The following is a 17,935-nucleotide window of genomic DNA, read 5'->3' as shown; positions in this document are numbered from 1 at the left end:
ATTTTCTCTATATTTTCTTGTTGATTTCTCTTGTTTTTTTTTTTTTTGAATTTTGCACTTAACCATTTTGTCGCTATCATTTTGGTATTAGAGCTTTGGCTTCTTTATCATAATTCTCACCAAGATTGATTAACAAAAGTTTCCTAGCCTTTCTTTTGTTTGTTTTCCAGCAATTCTAGATTTTTGTTTGCAAATTCTAAAATTCTTGGGGTTACAGCATTTTTGTTTGCTGCAGTAGGAAAGAATTCCACTCCTGATTGTGCCCAATGCTGCGGTTCTTATTTTTTTTCATTGTTTTGAACTGTACGTGGTCTTCTGCTCCCTGCATTGTTTCTTTTTTCTTGCTGCCCTTCAAGAAAACAAAACATTTTTGCTTCATTTTCAACAATTTCTTTATCATTTACAATGTGACTGTTCAAGAAAATAGTTTCTTTTCACCTTCAAAAAAACATTTTCAACAATTTATTGTTGCCCTTCAGAAAAACAGAAAAATATTGGCATGGAATTTCAAAAAATTTCTTGTTGCGGTCTCTTCAACCAGTCAATGCTTAGAGCGAATAACTAGCACAGCAAGATTTAGCATGAAGGCTCTGTGATACCACTGTTTCTTGGAGACTAAGGAGTTTATAACTCAGGTTACTGAAATTTCATAACCAGTTTGAATCAAGAAAAAAATTTGGGTTCTTGCAGCCCCTTTATCATCCAGACAAGTTTCTATTGCCTGTTCGGAATTCAGGTGTCCAAAACCTGAAATTGATATAGGTTATGTTCATGTTCCAGAAAGCCACTAGGTGGTGATAATAGTGATGGAATATGTGATATAAAGAAAAACAAGAAACGATCAAAAGAGAATCCAACTCATCATACGTAGATAGAAATCAAGAGGGTCCTTATTGACAGTTGCTTGCAAGAGAAGTATTGCATATGGAATCACTTAAAAGAGATCAATTCAATGGAGATGAAGGAGCTCCTCCCACCCGAGGAGAATGTGACACGGAGTGTCGTAATCTTGATCCGGAAGAATGATGTGAAACCGTCGATACTAGTGTTGTCCACATTATATTGAAGTTTAGTTTTTATATTTTAGTTCTCTATATTTATGTATTTTTTCAATTTGGATGGCAAACATATAATAAGAGAAATCTTAGTGCTTATAAATAAATAATGTTCGTGTTTTTGTTCGTTTGAGTGTTGTGAGAGCCTTTGCTCCCTTTTGTGGTTCTCGGATGGGAACACGTCTATATCCACGACGTTAGTTGGTGGCAATTGTATCCCTTCGTTTTGGTGGTGACATTTCTGATGGGAACAAGTTTTTGTTCGTTTAAGTGTTGTGAGAGCCTTTGCTCCCTTTCGTGGTTCTCGGAAGGGAACAAGTCTGTATCCACAACGTTAGGTAGTGGCAATTGTATCCCTCCGTTGTTGGTGGTGACATCCCTGATCTCTTTCTTTTGTCGGTCCTTCAGGTGGTGATTTTTGTATCACGATTGGTTGTGAGAGTAGGAAACTCTCATATCTTGTATCGTTTATTTGATTAGTGTCTCTCCAATGTATTTAGTTCCTATTTTATGTTTTTTGCATTCTCTCTCTCTCTTTTTGTTGATTTTCTTATTTTCTTTATTATTTTCTTGTTGAATTCTGCAACCATATCCCTTCTATCGGTATTACTATGAACCCTCTAGCATTGTAACACGGACCTTATAGGCAACAACAAATTCATTTAACACGTGTCATGAATTGCTTGAGCCATAGTGTTATTAAACCATATGCGAAAACTTTATCCTAAAAATTGTCCCCGAAAGTAAAGAATCAAGAAATATGAGAATTTCAAGATTATGAAAAGTTGTTCAAAATTTTCAACAACATTTATGTAGCACTCATAAATCGATTGATGAGCACTTTATCTCATATTTGCAGTGAAGATTGTAGGATGCATCCAATAATACGAAGCATCTACCTAAATTTCAAAAAAGATCTTATGAAAGTTACACATGATTATATACCATTCTAAAAAATAGACCTTGTGTATATTTATTTTATAACAATGTAGATGCATCAGCAAATACAAAGAAAAAATTGAATTATTAAAATTGGTCCATAGCAAATGTGTACATTAAATTCCTTTTAACTATTCATTTAATGAAAATACACAATGTAATTTAATTCTTATTATCTATTCATTTCATTTTATAAATAATTTATACTTAATTTTGATGTAATATAGCTAATGTGATTGTCATATATAAAGAAAACTTATATTATGCTGTATTATAATCAATCTTTTAAAAAGCAAAATCGAGAATTGAGGCGTTTTGCCTTAATGAGGCGAGGCGTAAGCTTTGAGGCAGATCAAAGCATAAGCCTCATGCCTCAAAATAGAAGAATTAAAAACCCAAAAATTAAATATAATTCATAATATATAATAAACCATAATTTTTAATCTAAAAATAAGATTTATAGTCATTTAAAATTTAATTCATAATTTAATAAATTTAATTGTTGATAGAAGAATATAAATCTAAATTTATAAAGCAATACGAGACAATGATATTTATATATATTAACCAGAAGTTCACGAGAATATCATCGTAAATTATAGCCCGCCTACAAAGAAGAGATGATGGAGAAGCTTGACAGAGAAGCTCGATATCAATGCTTCAGGAACGCTTTGAGAGACAAGATTTAAATGCTCGATTGAGAAATGAAGCCGAAGTAGATGGGCTCAAAATGATACTCAAATGGGCTCAGAATGATATTCGAATGGGATAGGGATGATGTCAAACAGGTTCGGGATAGCGTCAAACGAGAGAAGTGAATGATGTCCTCATCGAACAGACGAAGTGCATGTTTTGCTAATCGATGCTCAAAGCGACGAAGTGCTGCACTCGGGATGACACTCTTGTTTCATTCGCTGTGTCGTTCGTAGATGGTAGGTCTTTTGTTGTGTTGAACGTGGATGGAAAGTATCACATTAGTATAAGAAATGAGCCATGCCTCAGACGTCTTGAGGCGGTTACGCCTTGAAATGTAAGCCTCATTTTAAAAAGGTGTATGCCTCACCTACTGCTCGAGACTTAAGCCTTGATACTATCCTTCGATGCCTCAAGATGAGCACCTTGATCGATATTTTAAACCATGATTATAATTGTTTTGATTGTGCTTTATTAAGTTAAATATAGATTAATCAGTGCTACGGCATGCAATTGCACTCCACTGGATTAAATTTATATTATATCATTGAAATTGCACTTTGTCGTACAAACTTATATTAGGTTGTGTTGTAACTGTTGTGATTGCGAATTTGCAATCTAATGTACCAAAGTTACAAGTTGCTATATTATAGTTGTTGTGATTGCAATTTAATAATGAAAGTTATAGCTTTTCATGTTATGAATTGTACAGATTATATTTAAATCTTATTATAATCATGTTCAAACATTGATTGAATAGGTTAAAATTTATTTGAACAATATTTGAAAATTCTTTCAAACATTGTATTTTATGTTGTCGGAGCATTGTTTGAAGGGTTTAGAACATATAGTTCAAACTTGGTTTAAATCTTATTGTAACAAATTTCATTCTTAATGGACTTCAATAGGCAGCCCGTAAATACAATAGGAATAATTTCATATGAAAAAAACATTCAAGCTATTTCTCCAAGAGAAATTGTAGAGATATTTATGCCAAATATGATTACTATGAGTCATATAAAGTCAATTTTCCAATTATTAACCCCCCTAATAAAGCATAAAATTTTCAATATACGGCTTTGCTGTATATATACATAGACATGATGAAAAACAAGATTTTAATGATTTAATTTGAAGTAAGAAGGGTGAACTTCAGAGATAGAAGCATAGGCTTGCAACTCGACAAACTTGAGGCCCATAACTTCAAAGAACTAGCAATTTTGAAGAGTAAAAAAGGAGATCTTTGAAGCCAGATCTTAGAGCAACAGTTCCATCTAATAAAGAGCTTCACTATTTGTGAGAACATGAACGTGTCATTGTGTGTACAGCACTGGCTCATTCAATTTTCATTAACAGTTAACACCTGCTTAGACTTAATCATAAAATGCTTCATAATAAGCAATAAACCAAGCTGACGAACCTTGCCTTCTTCAATTTTCTCAACTCCATTTGTGCTTCGGAGCCCATGTATCCTATCTCCCACTCGTATTACCCCTGATGATACACGTCCAGTTAAAATTCTGCCAAGATAAAAATCACGCTCCATCATAGAGACCTGCATAAATGAAGAAAGAAGAGAAAAAGAAAGAGAAAATAAAATCCATGACTAGACAAGAAAACGAAAGGACAACTATGCAAGCACATAAAATCAAAACAAACAAGTAATAAATTGCCAAATAAAAAGGTTCATATAAGTAATGAGAAAATTATCTATCTATAAAAGTGTTCAGAAGCAGATCAAAGATGCTTTACAGACCAGGGTATTATATAAATACCAGCTGTAAGGACAACTCTAACGATGCTGGTCAATGCCTTCTTTAATATTTACTAGATAAAAATCAACAAAACTAAAAATTTACAAAACTAAAAATTGAATATGAAATTAACGATATCCAGCAAGAGTTTAGAATTGAAATCAGAAATAAACCTGAACAATGTGTGAAACTAACTTGTAACATGGCTCAATCTTCAAATTGGAACTAAAATTTTGTAAAATCCCTAAAATAGATTGAAGCCGAACTCTTAAACATCGAGGGACATTTTGGTGTAACGGTGGAATTTCATTAGAAACTCCAAACTTAAGTGTGCTTGTCGTGGAGCACTCCCGGGATGGGTCACCTCCTAAGAAGTTACACTAGCGGGGCAAAATCGTGAGGCCTCCAAGCCAAAGCGGGCAATACTTTGATGGATGAGAATTTGGGTCGTCACAAATTTACTATTTCAAATAGAAATCATCATATAAGTAGTACAGCAATCATTAATTTCATATCCCCAAAAAAATGAAAAATATAGATTAAACAAACCATTCTAGACCTTAACGAAAATTTCTAAACAAAAATATCGATGTGAATATTACTATACAAAGCAATATCGTAGGCGTATAATCTCATATATGTGATTATATCAAAAAAGCTACACTGACCAACATTTGGAAAGGAGCATCCAAATTTGCAGAGGGAGAAGGGACATGCTGTATAATGGAATTCAGCAAAGCTGACATATTTCTATTATCATCAGCAGGGGTTTTAGTATATGTCAAAGAAGCCCATCCCTCTTTGGCTGAAGCATAAAGTACGGGAAAATCCAGTTGTTCTTCTGTGAAACCAAACTCAAAAAAGTCATTTCAGAAATTAACTTCAAACAGAAACATCTCTGACATGTCTTCATAAAATACAATAACAAATCATAATTGCACCTGTAGCACCAAGGTTTGCAAAAAGATCAAAAACCAAGCTCTCAACCTCGATGCAAGTCTCCTCAGAAACTGTAGAAAAAAATTAAAAGTTACAAAAGCAATTATCCAAAAGCTGCATTAAGATTATCATGCATTCAACAAATCAGCAGTTTAAATGCAACTAAAAAGAAAGAAAATAGACATAATAATCAACAAACAAGACCAAGTTTAAACACGACGTGCTAGTTTCTTAAGCTAAAATTTACAATTGATTGAACGAGAGAACCAAAAAAACATAAATTCTTCACTAAAAGCGCACAGAAGACTGATTAAAGCAATAAAGATATTCTAGACATTTTTTTTTAACTGTCTGATCTTCATGATTATTTCCAATAAAGGGAAAAACCATTATTCCTTGAAAAACAAGAGAGATAATATAAGATTTTCATTGATGAATCAAAAAACAGTAAAGTCGTCTGATTTCCATTGCATTCATCATTATCATTGGCACAATTCCAAATATTTATCATTAACTCCATGAATTATCCTCTTTAATTTCAGTTTAGTTCTAGATGAGCTATTAATTATATTTCGCATATTTTTAACCAGTTCAATGTTCTCTTTAATCTATTTGTTTTATTTATGATTCTTCGATATCAATTCTATTTAACTTGTTTTATTGATGTGTCATATGCCCTTAATTATACATGCCCAAATCGCCAAGCGTTTTTATCATTACCTTATCTTCAACAAACATAACCTACACCACATCGTAAATATAATTATATCTTCCTATACCCATCCTAATCTAACCACATATGTAGCATTCCAATTACTACCACCATCAGTTTAGTTATAAATATTTCTTAGCTACCCTGAAAAAGAAATCACATAACATAGTCTAAATGCGTTTATGTTAAATTTACCTGTACGACTCTGTAGTGCTATGTTATTGCAATATATTCCTAAGAAATTCCCTTATTTCAAACTATGAAAATATCAATCATCATCACCTTCGCCTCCATTAATATTCTATCGATCCCAGCAATCCTCCACCTTCCTTATTCATATCATACCATCTTAATGATCCATGTGATCGGCACTGTCATCTCATCAATCCATGAACTAGTAGTTATTTTGTACTAATTATTCTGCCTACTTAACAATCTAAAAACTATCGTAATTATTCTTTCCCAATTTTGTACATTTCCTATTAAAAGCTCCTCTAAAATTATATAAATATTACGTAAACTTTGGAATAAATATAACAGATTTTACTTTTTTTTTCTTAGCAATTATATCAGCAGCAGCCTTTATACATACATTGCTTCAAACCTTCATTACTTCAAGTCTCTTTTTGTTGCACCAAATCTTCTCATTGGTAGCCTTCATAAATGGAGCCTTATATCTATCAATGTTTCTCTTTACAACAATTTACTACGGAACTTTTTTTTTTCATGAATCATAAAATACTCATGTTCCCATGTTCTTAGTTTCAAGTGAAACAATAAAGGCAGCCCAAATCCACAGGAGATATTCAAGATATTCATTCAACATATTGTTTGAATGAAAGGAAATATCTTAGTTAATCACAATTGATTTGCACCATCTCGGAAAGAAGAGAAAATTTGGCTCATGTTGTTGGTATCAGGCCTCAACAAAGTGATCCCGCATACCATACTTGAGCTAAACAAGACTTAACGATGATATCTAAATTATAGAACTCCATGGCTTCTAAAATATATGGCATTGGCGTGTTCCTTCATTCAGAAAAAAAATTTAAGAATACAATAATTCATATTTATTTTAAATTATATGATGCAGCGCAAACCTCTGAGATCAAAACTTAAAAACTTGGCCACAAAGCAAGTAACATAATCCATCACACAATACATCAATTTAATATAAGGCCTTTGGTAAAAGATGGATCATTACTAGCACAACCAAATGGAATGAGGTAAAGATGCAGCCTCTTTAAAAGATTTATTGAAGGAGACCTAATAAATGATTTTTTATTCCTTTTTGCGGAATTAAATGTTGAGATTTAAGTTGCAACATTACAAATTCTCAATAAAAAAATATTTACCATCCCTAATGGAAGTCATTACCATCATTCAAAAGGAAGAAAAGAGAATGAGAGTTATGACTGTCAATAACCCCATAGAAGGTTTGACCCCGATAACAAACACTAATGACACCAAACACCATGATTCAAAACTCATTCTTCCAAGGAGCACAAGCAATCACACCCAACAAAGATGGTCCATAGAGACCCTCTATATTGTAAACATTGCAAAAAAGCTCGACACATTAAAATTATGCCAGAAACTTCATGACATGCCATTACAAAAAAACTAGACAACATTAGAAAAATAGCCAAAAAAAATAGACATTCATATGTAAAATAAGAGCAAAAGGTAACACTAAAGAGTTACCAATAGAGTTCTATAAAGAAGAAATAGAAAATTAAAATAATTAATCGGTGTCACTAGAAAAGACTTACAAAAGTAATTGTTATCTTACATTCTACGGTATTATATCATCTTCTAATGCATTTAAAAAGTCTGAGTACCAAATCCTAAAAACTATATTATTGATTCAAAAACTAATCCATAAGGCCAAATCATCACACAAACTTACTTCATATATTATTTATCCTAACAACAAAAAATAATTATTACCTATGGATCATTGATGACCATTGCTAGCCAAGAAGGCATTCTTATCAATAAATATGGTGTGGACTTATGAATCTAGACTGGTTCGGTCCAGGTTTCTTGAGGACCGGACGGCTCTCTAGTTAGCTTGGGAGTGTCGCCCAATTGAAGTGGGGCCCAATTCCTAGTTATCTAGGACTATATATTATTTTTGTCAGTGTTTAGGGTTAGTTGTTGTTGTGATTTGATTTGAGACAGTTTTCGGTGTCTCCTTTTACCTCTACAAGTTGAATCCTAGGCAAGTGGTGCTTCAGTTCTTGGTTTCAAGGTGGTGTTTATCCCTACTATATTGTCTCCCATTCTTTCCTACATTGCTTCCACATTTCCCTCACAGTTTGTTGTCCTCACCTTCCTCTCTGATGCTGCCACCCAGAACTGCCCCAGTCGTAATTGTTCCTATTGTCATCCTAGTGTCCAGACATTTGAATACAATCATCTTGTTGTTTGCTGCTTGCCAATTATCTCCTTCCACCACCTCGAAGATCCAAATTCTACCCGACACCACCTACACACTAGATCCAACCCTTGTTCTCGTGTTGTGTTGAATTTTGCTGCAATTTCATGTTTCCCTATTATTTTTGTAATTTCATATTTTGATTTCAAAAATAATATTTATTTTCTCTTGGCGCTTGTTAAATTTCAATATCATTTAGTATCAAAGCTATCACAACCCTAGTATCATAACCAACAAAATAATAGTCAAACCTTCACCTAAACCTAATTTTCTTTACTGATTTTCAAGATAAGCAAAGCTACTTTTTTTTATGCACCCTAAATCAGCCCCATACACCCTCCTTAACCTCTCAAACCTAAGCCTCGTCATACCACCGAGAAGACAAGTGTCAGAAGCCGGTCGACAACTTACCATGGAAGAGATACTACAAGAAATTAGCCGACTTCAGCAAAGACTTGCTGAAATTGAGGAAGGGTCCCATGAAAAGATTATTGTCGATCATGATAGAGAGCTTTGAAGAGGAGAATGAGAAGAAAATATGAATCCCTTCAAAAGGATGATTCCAGTGAATAAGATGATGGGCCATGATGCTTTCGGATTTAGTATCATAGGTGGCCGACAAATGGATTGACTTTTGGAGAACATACAGATATGGTAGTAAAAGTATAGCTACCAGATTTCGAAGGAAGAATGAATCTGGATAACCTCATTGAATGGTTGCAGACTGTTGAGATGATTTTTTAGTATAAAGAGGTGTCAGCTCATAAGAGAGTTAAACATGCTGCCAAAAAGCTAAAGAAGAGTGTTTCTTCATAGTGGGAGAACATGAAGAGTGACACAAAGAGAAAGTAGAAACAATATCACCACTTGGGAGAAGATGAAGGAGATGCAGGAGAAATATTTACCTCAAGACTATCGCCAGGACATATTCTTGAGGCTACATCACTTACATCAAAGAGAGTTATGAGTAGAGAGTTCATAGCAGAGTTTAAGCAACTCATGCTGAAATGTGAGTTGTGAGAGCCAAAGAAGAACATGATAGTCAGATATGTAGGAGGCTTCAGCCAGCCATCAGCCATATCGTTCAGTTATAGCCTTACTAGTCATTGAGTGATGTTCAAACATTGGCTCTAAAGATTTAGGAACTGCATAAGCAGATCAAGGCCCCGTCGTCATTCAAATATTCACCCATTGAAGGAGGAGCTAGGAGTACACTTGAGGAAGGTGTAAAAACTGTCCAGAAAAATGATAGATTATCACACTAGGAAGAAGCCCAAGAGGAGCATGACACCCAGCAAAGAAGCTACAAGGAAGTGTTTCAGATGTCATGAGTCAGACAAATAGCCTCCAGTTGCCCAAATACCATAGTTGTCTCTTTCATTAAGCAAGGAGCCATAAAAAAAGTGGACAATGGCATTGGATATATAGAAGATAGTGAGGATGTGCAAAAGTGTCAGCTTCCAACTGATAAGGGCGAGCTGCTTGAGGTTCAACGAGTCCTTCAGACTGAGTCTATGAGAGAGAAACAGTGGTTTCACCACAATTTCTTTTTAAAAGTTGCACTGTGAAGGAAAATGTGTACGGTCTTATCATCAATGGAGGCAATTGTAAGAATGTGGTGTCTACAGGTTTGGTGGATAAGTTGAGTCTCACAATTCGGAGATATTCCCAGTCATATTCCCTGACTCGCTTGAAGAAGGGGAATAGGGTTTGCATTGACAAAAGATATCTCGTAAATTATCTATTGGGGATCAGTTACATGACCAGATGTGGTGTAATGTTACACCTATGGAAAATTGTCACATCTTATTAGGGAGACTGTGGCAGTTTGATCATAAGACTTGGCATGATAAATTCAAGAACACTTATTCATCAAAGATGAAAAGTCCATAGTTCTTCTACCTTCTGCGGAGCCCAAAATCAAAGGTAGGGTATCAAAAAAGATCGTCGTTCGTGAATAGTTCGTGTTCGGCTTGCTAAATAGTTCGTTTTTATTTGTTCGTAAAGCAAACGAGTCAAACAATAACAAAATTATTTAGCTCGATTTATAAACGAGCAAAACATGAACAATATTTGTTTAATTGTGTTTGCCTCGTTCTAGCTCGAATTATTCAAAAAGTGAATAAATCATATGTAAAAATTAAAATAATAATATTATTGATATAATATCAAAAATTCAGTATGTAAAAATATTAAAAAAATAAAATTTAGGTGTTATATATGTAAATACATAAGAATTGGCTGATATGTTTGTAATTCCATTAGAATTTTTCAAATCCCTTCCCATAGCCCTTCCCATGGCCCTTTTCTAGATTTAGGTGTTAGATATGTAAATACATAAAAATTGGGTAGTATGTATGTAAATGCCCCTAGGTAAATACATATAAACTGGGTGGTATGTATGTGAATGTCACGCTAAATGCCCCTAGAAAATGGTTCCGCAATTTGCCAAACCTTCCAAGCTTTGCCTTCCATGGTTTACTAGTCCCACATCGGGAATTTTCATATTAGAATTCAGAACTGCTCCATAAAAGCAAAAGCAAAGCTCACCCTCTAGAACAGTTGCTTAAGCTTCTGGAATCTGAAAGGGCGGTGCTATTAATTGGTATATTATTAATAAATTTGTAATAAATATTAATTTTCTGAATTTAGTAATAATAATTTAAATAATTAAGCTGTTTTAATTTGATTATATCTTATAATCACAGATTAAAAATTAAAAAAAAAGAGCTTGAGGCAACTCAAGTCGAGCTCAAATCAGAGCTGAATTCAAACAAATAAAATTTGAATTATTTTAAACATGAACAATATATTTACAAACTATTTCTAACACGATCTCATTTCAAAAGCAAAAAAACAAACAAACAAAAAATTATACTAGCAGAACACAAACAAGGTCTCGGCTCGCTCATTTTCGACTAGCTTGCATCCTTAGTCATAGGTGTTTTTGCCACGAGAGAGGAGCTAATGAGAGCATTTGGTGATATTAGAGGATATTGAGACAGAAGAGCTAATATTAGGCATAGGGCGGCCACTAAGGAGAAATTTTCAGAATATCCTGACCGACAACATATGATACCGGATTTCACCCAAACCACAAACGAAAATGAAAATACTATTCCTTAAAATTCAAAAAAATTACAAACAAAACACTTGAAAAGCAGGAAACGACGACACAAACACAAAACTAAGGTCTAAGCCGAGGTGGTGGAGCTGCAGTTAGGGGAGGTGGTTGGGGATGTAGACGGCAGGGCAGGAAGAGGGTATTGCGGCTGAATAATGCAGGTGATGGGTTGACTATGATAATATCGTGGCTGGGAATTGGGAAAGAGGTGTTGGACTGGGGCTAGAGGATGTGTTACTGGAAGGGAGGGGATTTGGATAGAGGAAAACAACCTGGGAGAAATGACGAGTTACGGAAACAGAGACGAGTTGTAGTGGGCTAACGGGATACAGGAACAGTGGCAGTCAATTGGTCTAGCAGCGACAGTAGGGGGGACAGCTTCGAAGGAGACGGGAACGGGTTGCTAGAAGGGCGGGTGGAGGGTAAGGTTGGGGAAGATAATCACCACCGGGGGGAATAGAGATACAGCCAGAGCACCACCCTTTTCGTCAGAAAGGATCCTCAAGGGGAAAACAGGACGTCGGTAACTGTCCTCACAAACTGAAATCCAAAAATAACATAAGCTGAAACTCGAAGACCTAAAAACAAAAATAAATAGAATCGGGATGGGCGGGAAATGAAAACAGAAAAGAGGGGAAATTCCCGCCTAATGAAAAGAGGGGGGAGGGGGGAGGTTCAGCCCCCTCTCTCAACTGAACAGGTTCGGGCCAAAAACGATTCAGCTTTTGGAAAAAAAAAAACCTCACGTCAACATACTGTCAAGGCTGCCACTGTTAGAAGATGTTTGATCTGTCTTCACTTCAGAGAGAAATGAGCCAACCTTAAGTTATTTTTAGAGGACTCTGCAAAGTACATAGGCACAAAGTTCTAGTTCAATTCAGCAAGGCACCCACAAATGGACTAATAGAGATGGTTACTCGTACAATAGAGATGGTTACTCGCAATTTGGAAAACCTTCTAAGGTGTTGCGCGGGACAGCAATCCGATAATGAGATCCAGATAGTTCTAGAGATGCAGCCAAAGATCCTTCATTCTCGGGAGATTACAATATTTTCATTTCCTCCAATGGGGTCAAACTGGCTACATACTATGACGAGGCAGATGATATCGAAGCTCCCCTAACCCAGAGAGACTAACAAGGGCATCTATACCTGGACCAATTCTATTCAGGTTTCCTGAGGGTCGAGCCTTCTAGTTATCTTGGGAGTGTCGCCCAATTGGAATGGCCCATTCCTAGTTTTCTATGACTATATTATTATTTTTGTTAGTTTTAAAGGTTGTTTTTTGCTGTGATTTGTTTTGGGACAATCATCAGCATCTCCTTTTTCCTCTACGGGTAGTATCCTAGGATTCCAAGTGGTGCTTCAATTGTATCTTGGTCTTCATGTGGTGCTTCGGTTGTACCTTGATCTCCATGTGGTGTTTATCCCTCCTATACCTTTCTTCCATCCTTTTCCACATTGCTTTCACATTCCCTTCATTGTTTGCTCGTTGTCCTCTCCTTCTTCCTTGTTGTCGCCACCCAAAACCGCCAACTACCACAGATATTCCTGTTGCCGATCTGCCATACGGACCCTTAAAAATAGCCTCCTTGCTTTTCCTGCTTATCCCACGCCTCTTTCCATCATCTTGGAGATCCAAACCCCAACTAGCACCACTTATACTCTAGATCCAGCCACAGTTCTTGTGTTTTGTTGTTATTTTATTGCAGTTTCAAATTTATCTATTGTTTGTTGTAATTTCAGATTTTGGATTCAGAAATGATATTTGTTTTTCATTAGGTGTTTATTAAATTTCGGTATCAAAATCACTCACGCAATAAAATGTCATTTGTTTACCAAGATTATTCACCAACTTGAAATATATCCAAAAGTTAACTACATATTAAAAATAAAATGATGTATTCTACCCTTCAGAGTATGCATTTTAAGAAATGGACTCAAGTGAGGCTATTGAACTTGCTAAAAAAGACATGGTCTCAACCACCTTGAGAAATATCATAACCAAGAAAGCACCAATCTACTTAATGTATTATCTATCCTTTTAAAGCATTTAAATTCAATAAGAAAAAGTTGTACTCCAATAATTAACTACATCTTAGTCATCCTTCTTTTATAATTCTCAAAAATAAATCTACTTTTTGATTCAAAAAATTTATTATTGAAGAGCTTCATATGATACTTGTGAAATAAATCAATAAGCAATGCAAAAATTCAACTATTTTACTCTCATTCACAATTACATATGGGGACCATCCTCTATACCTAATAACATGGGGCTCGGTGGTGGCTTGTGCCCTTTATTAGTGACAGCACTCACGTGCCAAGAATCTTTCTACTGGAGGTAAAAGTGCTCATCTTTTTTTCCATTTGTTTTCAACATGTTCAAAAGTCAATTCAATTTTAAAATTAAGAGAATCGGATCTAAAAAAACAGACTTTTTTTAACTATTATCTCTTATTTATATAAAAAGATGAGCACTTTTATATACAAACCTCAATAAAATAGAGTCATTGAACAAAAGAACAGCTACCAACTAGCTACCTCCAGAGATCTCATTTTTCAAGAGAATGATTCAAATCAAACTTGGGGTAAAGCTATCTTAATAGCAACTTACATTACAAACCAATCATATACATGAGTCCATGGATTCAAGAGTTCCACTCAAATCTTAACCAATTTTTTTCTTTACTTAAACTCCTTACATAATTTTGTTTCCAAGATATTTGAAAGTGCGCCTTTGTTCAGGCAAGTCCTCAAAATAAAGAAAATTTTAATCCATGAGAAATTGAATTTGTTTTTATTAGCTAGAACTCTCACTCAAAAATATACAAATACTATCATGTCCCAACAAGAAAGGTGATGTGATGCTTATGTCACTTTCAATAAAGAGCATTTCTAATTTGTTGCTACTTTCCCCTCAAAAAACAAAATCATTCACAAATGAATTCTTTCTCTAGATTGCCCATCCATTCTCATCCCAGAAAACAGCTCCATAACAAGCTGCTGCTACAAAGATCAGGCAAACCCAGCAAAAGAACAAAACATGGTGATGACATATTTGAAAGGCATATAGCCAGACTAGTGGCAAATTTTCACACTCAAATATCGGCGATCAATTATCTTGAAACTTGTACTCATTCCAACATGAATATTATTCGAGTTTTGTTATCATTAGTTGCAAATAAGAAGTTAAAAATATAACCATTCCACATAAAGAATGCCTTCTTATACCATGATATCAAGAGTGAGTTACATATGGTGGCCCCACTGGGGTTTGACTAAAACACAGGCATTATATTTATTGCAATAATCTCCATGAGTATAATTTGGGAGGTTCGGTAATATAATGCTCAGCATGGGATACAAATAGAGTAAATGTCACCATAATTTGTTTGTGCAATACACGGTACCAAGGGGGAGTCTCCATATTACTAATTTACGTTGACAGCATCATCGTGACATGTAACAGCTTAAAAGGTATAGAGACTATACAATAAAGAAGAGAGTGCTCTAGGAATTTGAAATCAAAGAATTATATAATCTAAAATAATTCAGTCAATAAGGTTGCATGCTTTTGATATAGGATATTTATGTCACAATAGAAACAACAAATGTATTGAAAAAACACACATGTACGGATGCAATCATGTAAAGAACTCCATGAAAACTAAAAATAAATTTGGTGATGCTTTAGAAGCAGTCATAGTTCTTACCAAAAATTTATAGAAAAAATTATCTTTTTATCACACACTAAATCTGACTTGCTTATGTACTTGGTGTGATAAGATTATTTATTCGTAATCCTAAGGAAACATAATTTGGTGCTACACATCAAATTTTACAATGCTTGAAAGGAAATCCATGAAAAAAAAATTAATTGAAAGGAAGACTGAGTTGACTCTTGAAATATACATATATGCCAATTATCCAATATATATTATTAATAGATCAATTTTAAAATATTTCACATTCTAACAACTTCGAGATTTGAAAAAATAAAAACAAAATATAGTCGCGAGATCTAACACAAAAACCAAATTTATATTATAGCACTAAAAATCTATAAACAATTATGCAAAAATATACACTAGAAGAATTGAGGGTTGAACAAAAAAAAAATCCTATGATACTCTGCTGTGATAACAAATCAAAAATCAAATTTGCACATAATTAACCTAACAAAACAATTTGAAGGGTATCAGCAATTTCAAAACAGAGAAGCTCAATAGTGATCTAATATCTACATTCATCATCATAGAAAGCCAACTTACAAGCATTCTCTTCAAAGGATTATCAAGGATGATACTTCAAAAAGTTGAGTTGACATGCAAGTGTAGAATAGAAAACATCAATTCCACTTCCATCAATGTTCCATCCAGCCCAACAGTACCACATCATACTAGTACCATCACCTAATTAATTCATGAATTATTGTAATAATTTACAATTATTATTTTGCCTATTCATCAAGTCATTGACTATTGTAATTATTCTTCCTTGATTTTGTATGCTCCCAATAAAAATCTCTCCTGGAAATATATAAAAACGGCCAAATAAAATAGAAATGAAATACGCAAACAAATTATATCCAGTGTTTGTTGCAAACAACCAACTTTAACTTTAAAAGTCTAGTTCTCATTTAAATTCCGCTCTTTTTTGCATAACTCAATTTCCAGTGCATTTTTCCTGTGCATTCTTCTAAGTATTAATTCCTTTCAAATAACCTCTAAATGATATTAGTTCTTTGTAGCTTTTGCATCAACAAATACATTATTCATGACACATTGTTGTTTTTTAATTAGTATTATGTTGCATGGCCATGATTATCATTTAAAAAAAAAAAAGAGTAAATTCAAACTTAATAAGACAGAGTTGGAAATTCTAAAGAACGATCTTCCTAATGTCTGACAAACTAAAAAGATCATAGCCTGCAGATTGGAATAAATTCCAACCTCTTAATCGATGAAGCATTTCACTGCAAGTTGACCAGACCATGGAAGCAAATATACAAGCTTATTTTAATGTGTTAGTGTAAACAGAAAAGAATTTCATTTCGTGATACTATTGCTCATAAGAAAAGCAACAATCTTATTAACATGGTGATAATGCAAGCTAAGATTGTGTACATGCAACATACCTGAGGGTCTGTCAACTTTGTTCAAAAGGAGAATAGGGCGTAGCCCATACTTTAAAGCTTTTGCAAGAACAAATTTTGTTTGTGCAAGTGGGCCCTCCCCAGCATCAACAACTAACACGGCTCCTTCAACCATCCCAACAACTCGTTCAACCTATAACGAACAATTTGCAGTTACTTACTAACCCCATAAATAATTTGAATCAAATGATCATAGACAACATACTTCCCCGCCAAAGTCAGCATGGCCAGGAGTATCAACCATATTGAGTTCAATGTCATTCCATGTGATCGAAGTAACCTACAGCAACGAAGCTAATCTCAGTGCAAGTAAATCAAAAGACTAATCATCAAATCCATGGCAGGTATTTAATAACATGGCCAAACCATTATAGTCCACAATATTTTCAAGCAAGAAAGAATTAGGAGCTTAAGTTGACTATTGTGTATAATGAACAACTAGATACTCATTTGTTTAAGACTCATTTACATTTGTCTGTTGGGCAAGATTGAATAAGATTTCAAAAGATTGACATATAAATGAGCAACTTGAGCCTTGATTTGTTCATTTATTTGAATTAATGCACATATTTAATTATTTGTCAATAACTGGCTCACTTTAGATTTCATAACGTGTCCATATAAAAATATGGGGTGGCTTAATTTTAATTTAAAACTGACTTTATATTTTTTTTATCAACTTACTTCATCCTATGTGTTTTTGAAATGTAATATTTTGACCCAAAAAAAAAATGAATCCTTTGATCAAATAGCTAGAAGATTCAAATTAACTTTAACTGTACTTTTCATAAATGTTTTTATGTGCAAATATGTATGTATACACACACACATATATAATGTGAATTCAACTATGTTAATTTTGATAGAGAAAAATGATCGAATAGCTCTGCAACCAATCTAGGCTGTGTTCAGTTTACCTTAGATATTTTTTTATTCTCCGACATAGTCCATCAAATTATAAAAAATGCAAATTTAAGGGATCAAAAGAGCCAAGATAAATGACCAAGAAAGCGAGAACTTTAAAGTAACTTTAAAGAGAGACAACAACAAAAACAACAACAAAGCCTTAACCCCACTACATGGGGTTGGCAACATGAATCATTTTTCTCCATTGCGTCCTAT

General features: G+C 34.2%; 1 protein-coding gene across 1 annotated transcript in view; it reads right to left on the bottom strand.

Annotated features, from left to right (window-relative positions):
- Window positions 1-17,935, bottom strand: part of LOC110020535 (GTP-binding protein TypA/BipA homolog) — a 107,424-nt gene that overhangs the window by 83,381 nt on the left and 6,108 nt on the right. Inside the window, exons 2-6 of the mRNA XM_020718674.1 lie at window positions 17,019-17,093; window positions 16,796-16,946; window positions 5,383-5,451; window positions 5,110-5,282; window positions 4,108-4,242 (exon numbers count right to left, since the gene is read on the bottom strand). Coding sequence (XP_020574333.1) covers window positions 4,108-4,242; window positions 5,110-5,282; window positions 5,383-5,451; window positions 16,796-16,946; window positions 17,019-17,093 — 603 coding nt within the window. The remainder of the gene's footprint in view (window positions 1-4,107; window positions 4,243-5,109; window positions 5,283-5,382; window positions 5,452-16,795; window positions 16,947-17,018; window positions 17,094-17,935) is intronic.

The sequence above is a fragment of the Phalaenopsis equestris genome, unplaced genomic scaffold (assembly GCF_001263595.1).
Source record: "Phalaenopsis equestris unplaced genomic scaffold, ASM126359v1 Scaffold000099, whole genome shotgun sequence".
Classification (NCBI taxonomy): Eukaryota; Viridiplantae; Streptophyta; class Magnoliopsida; order Asparagales; family Orchidaceae; genus Phalaenopsis; species Phalaenopsis equestris.
Note: the sequence above shows the minus strand (reverse complement) of the source record. Positions and strands in the feature narration are given on the sequence as shown.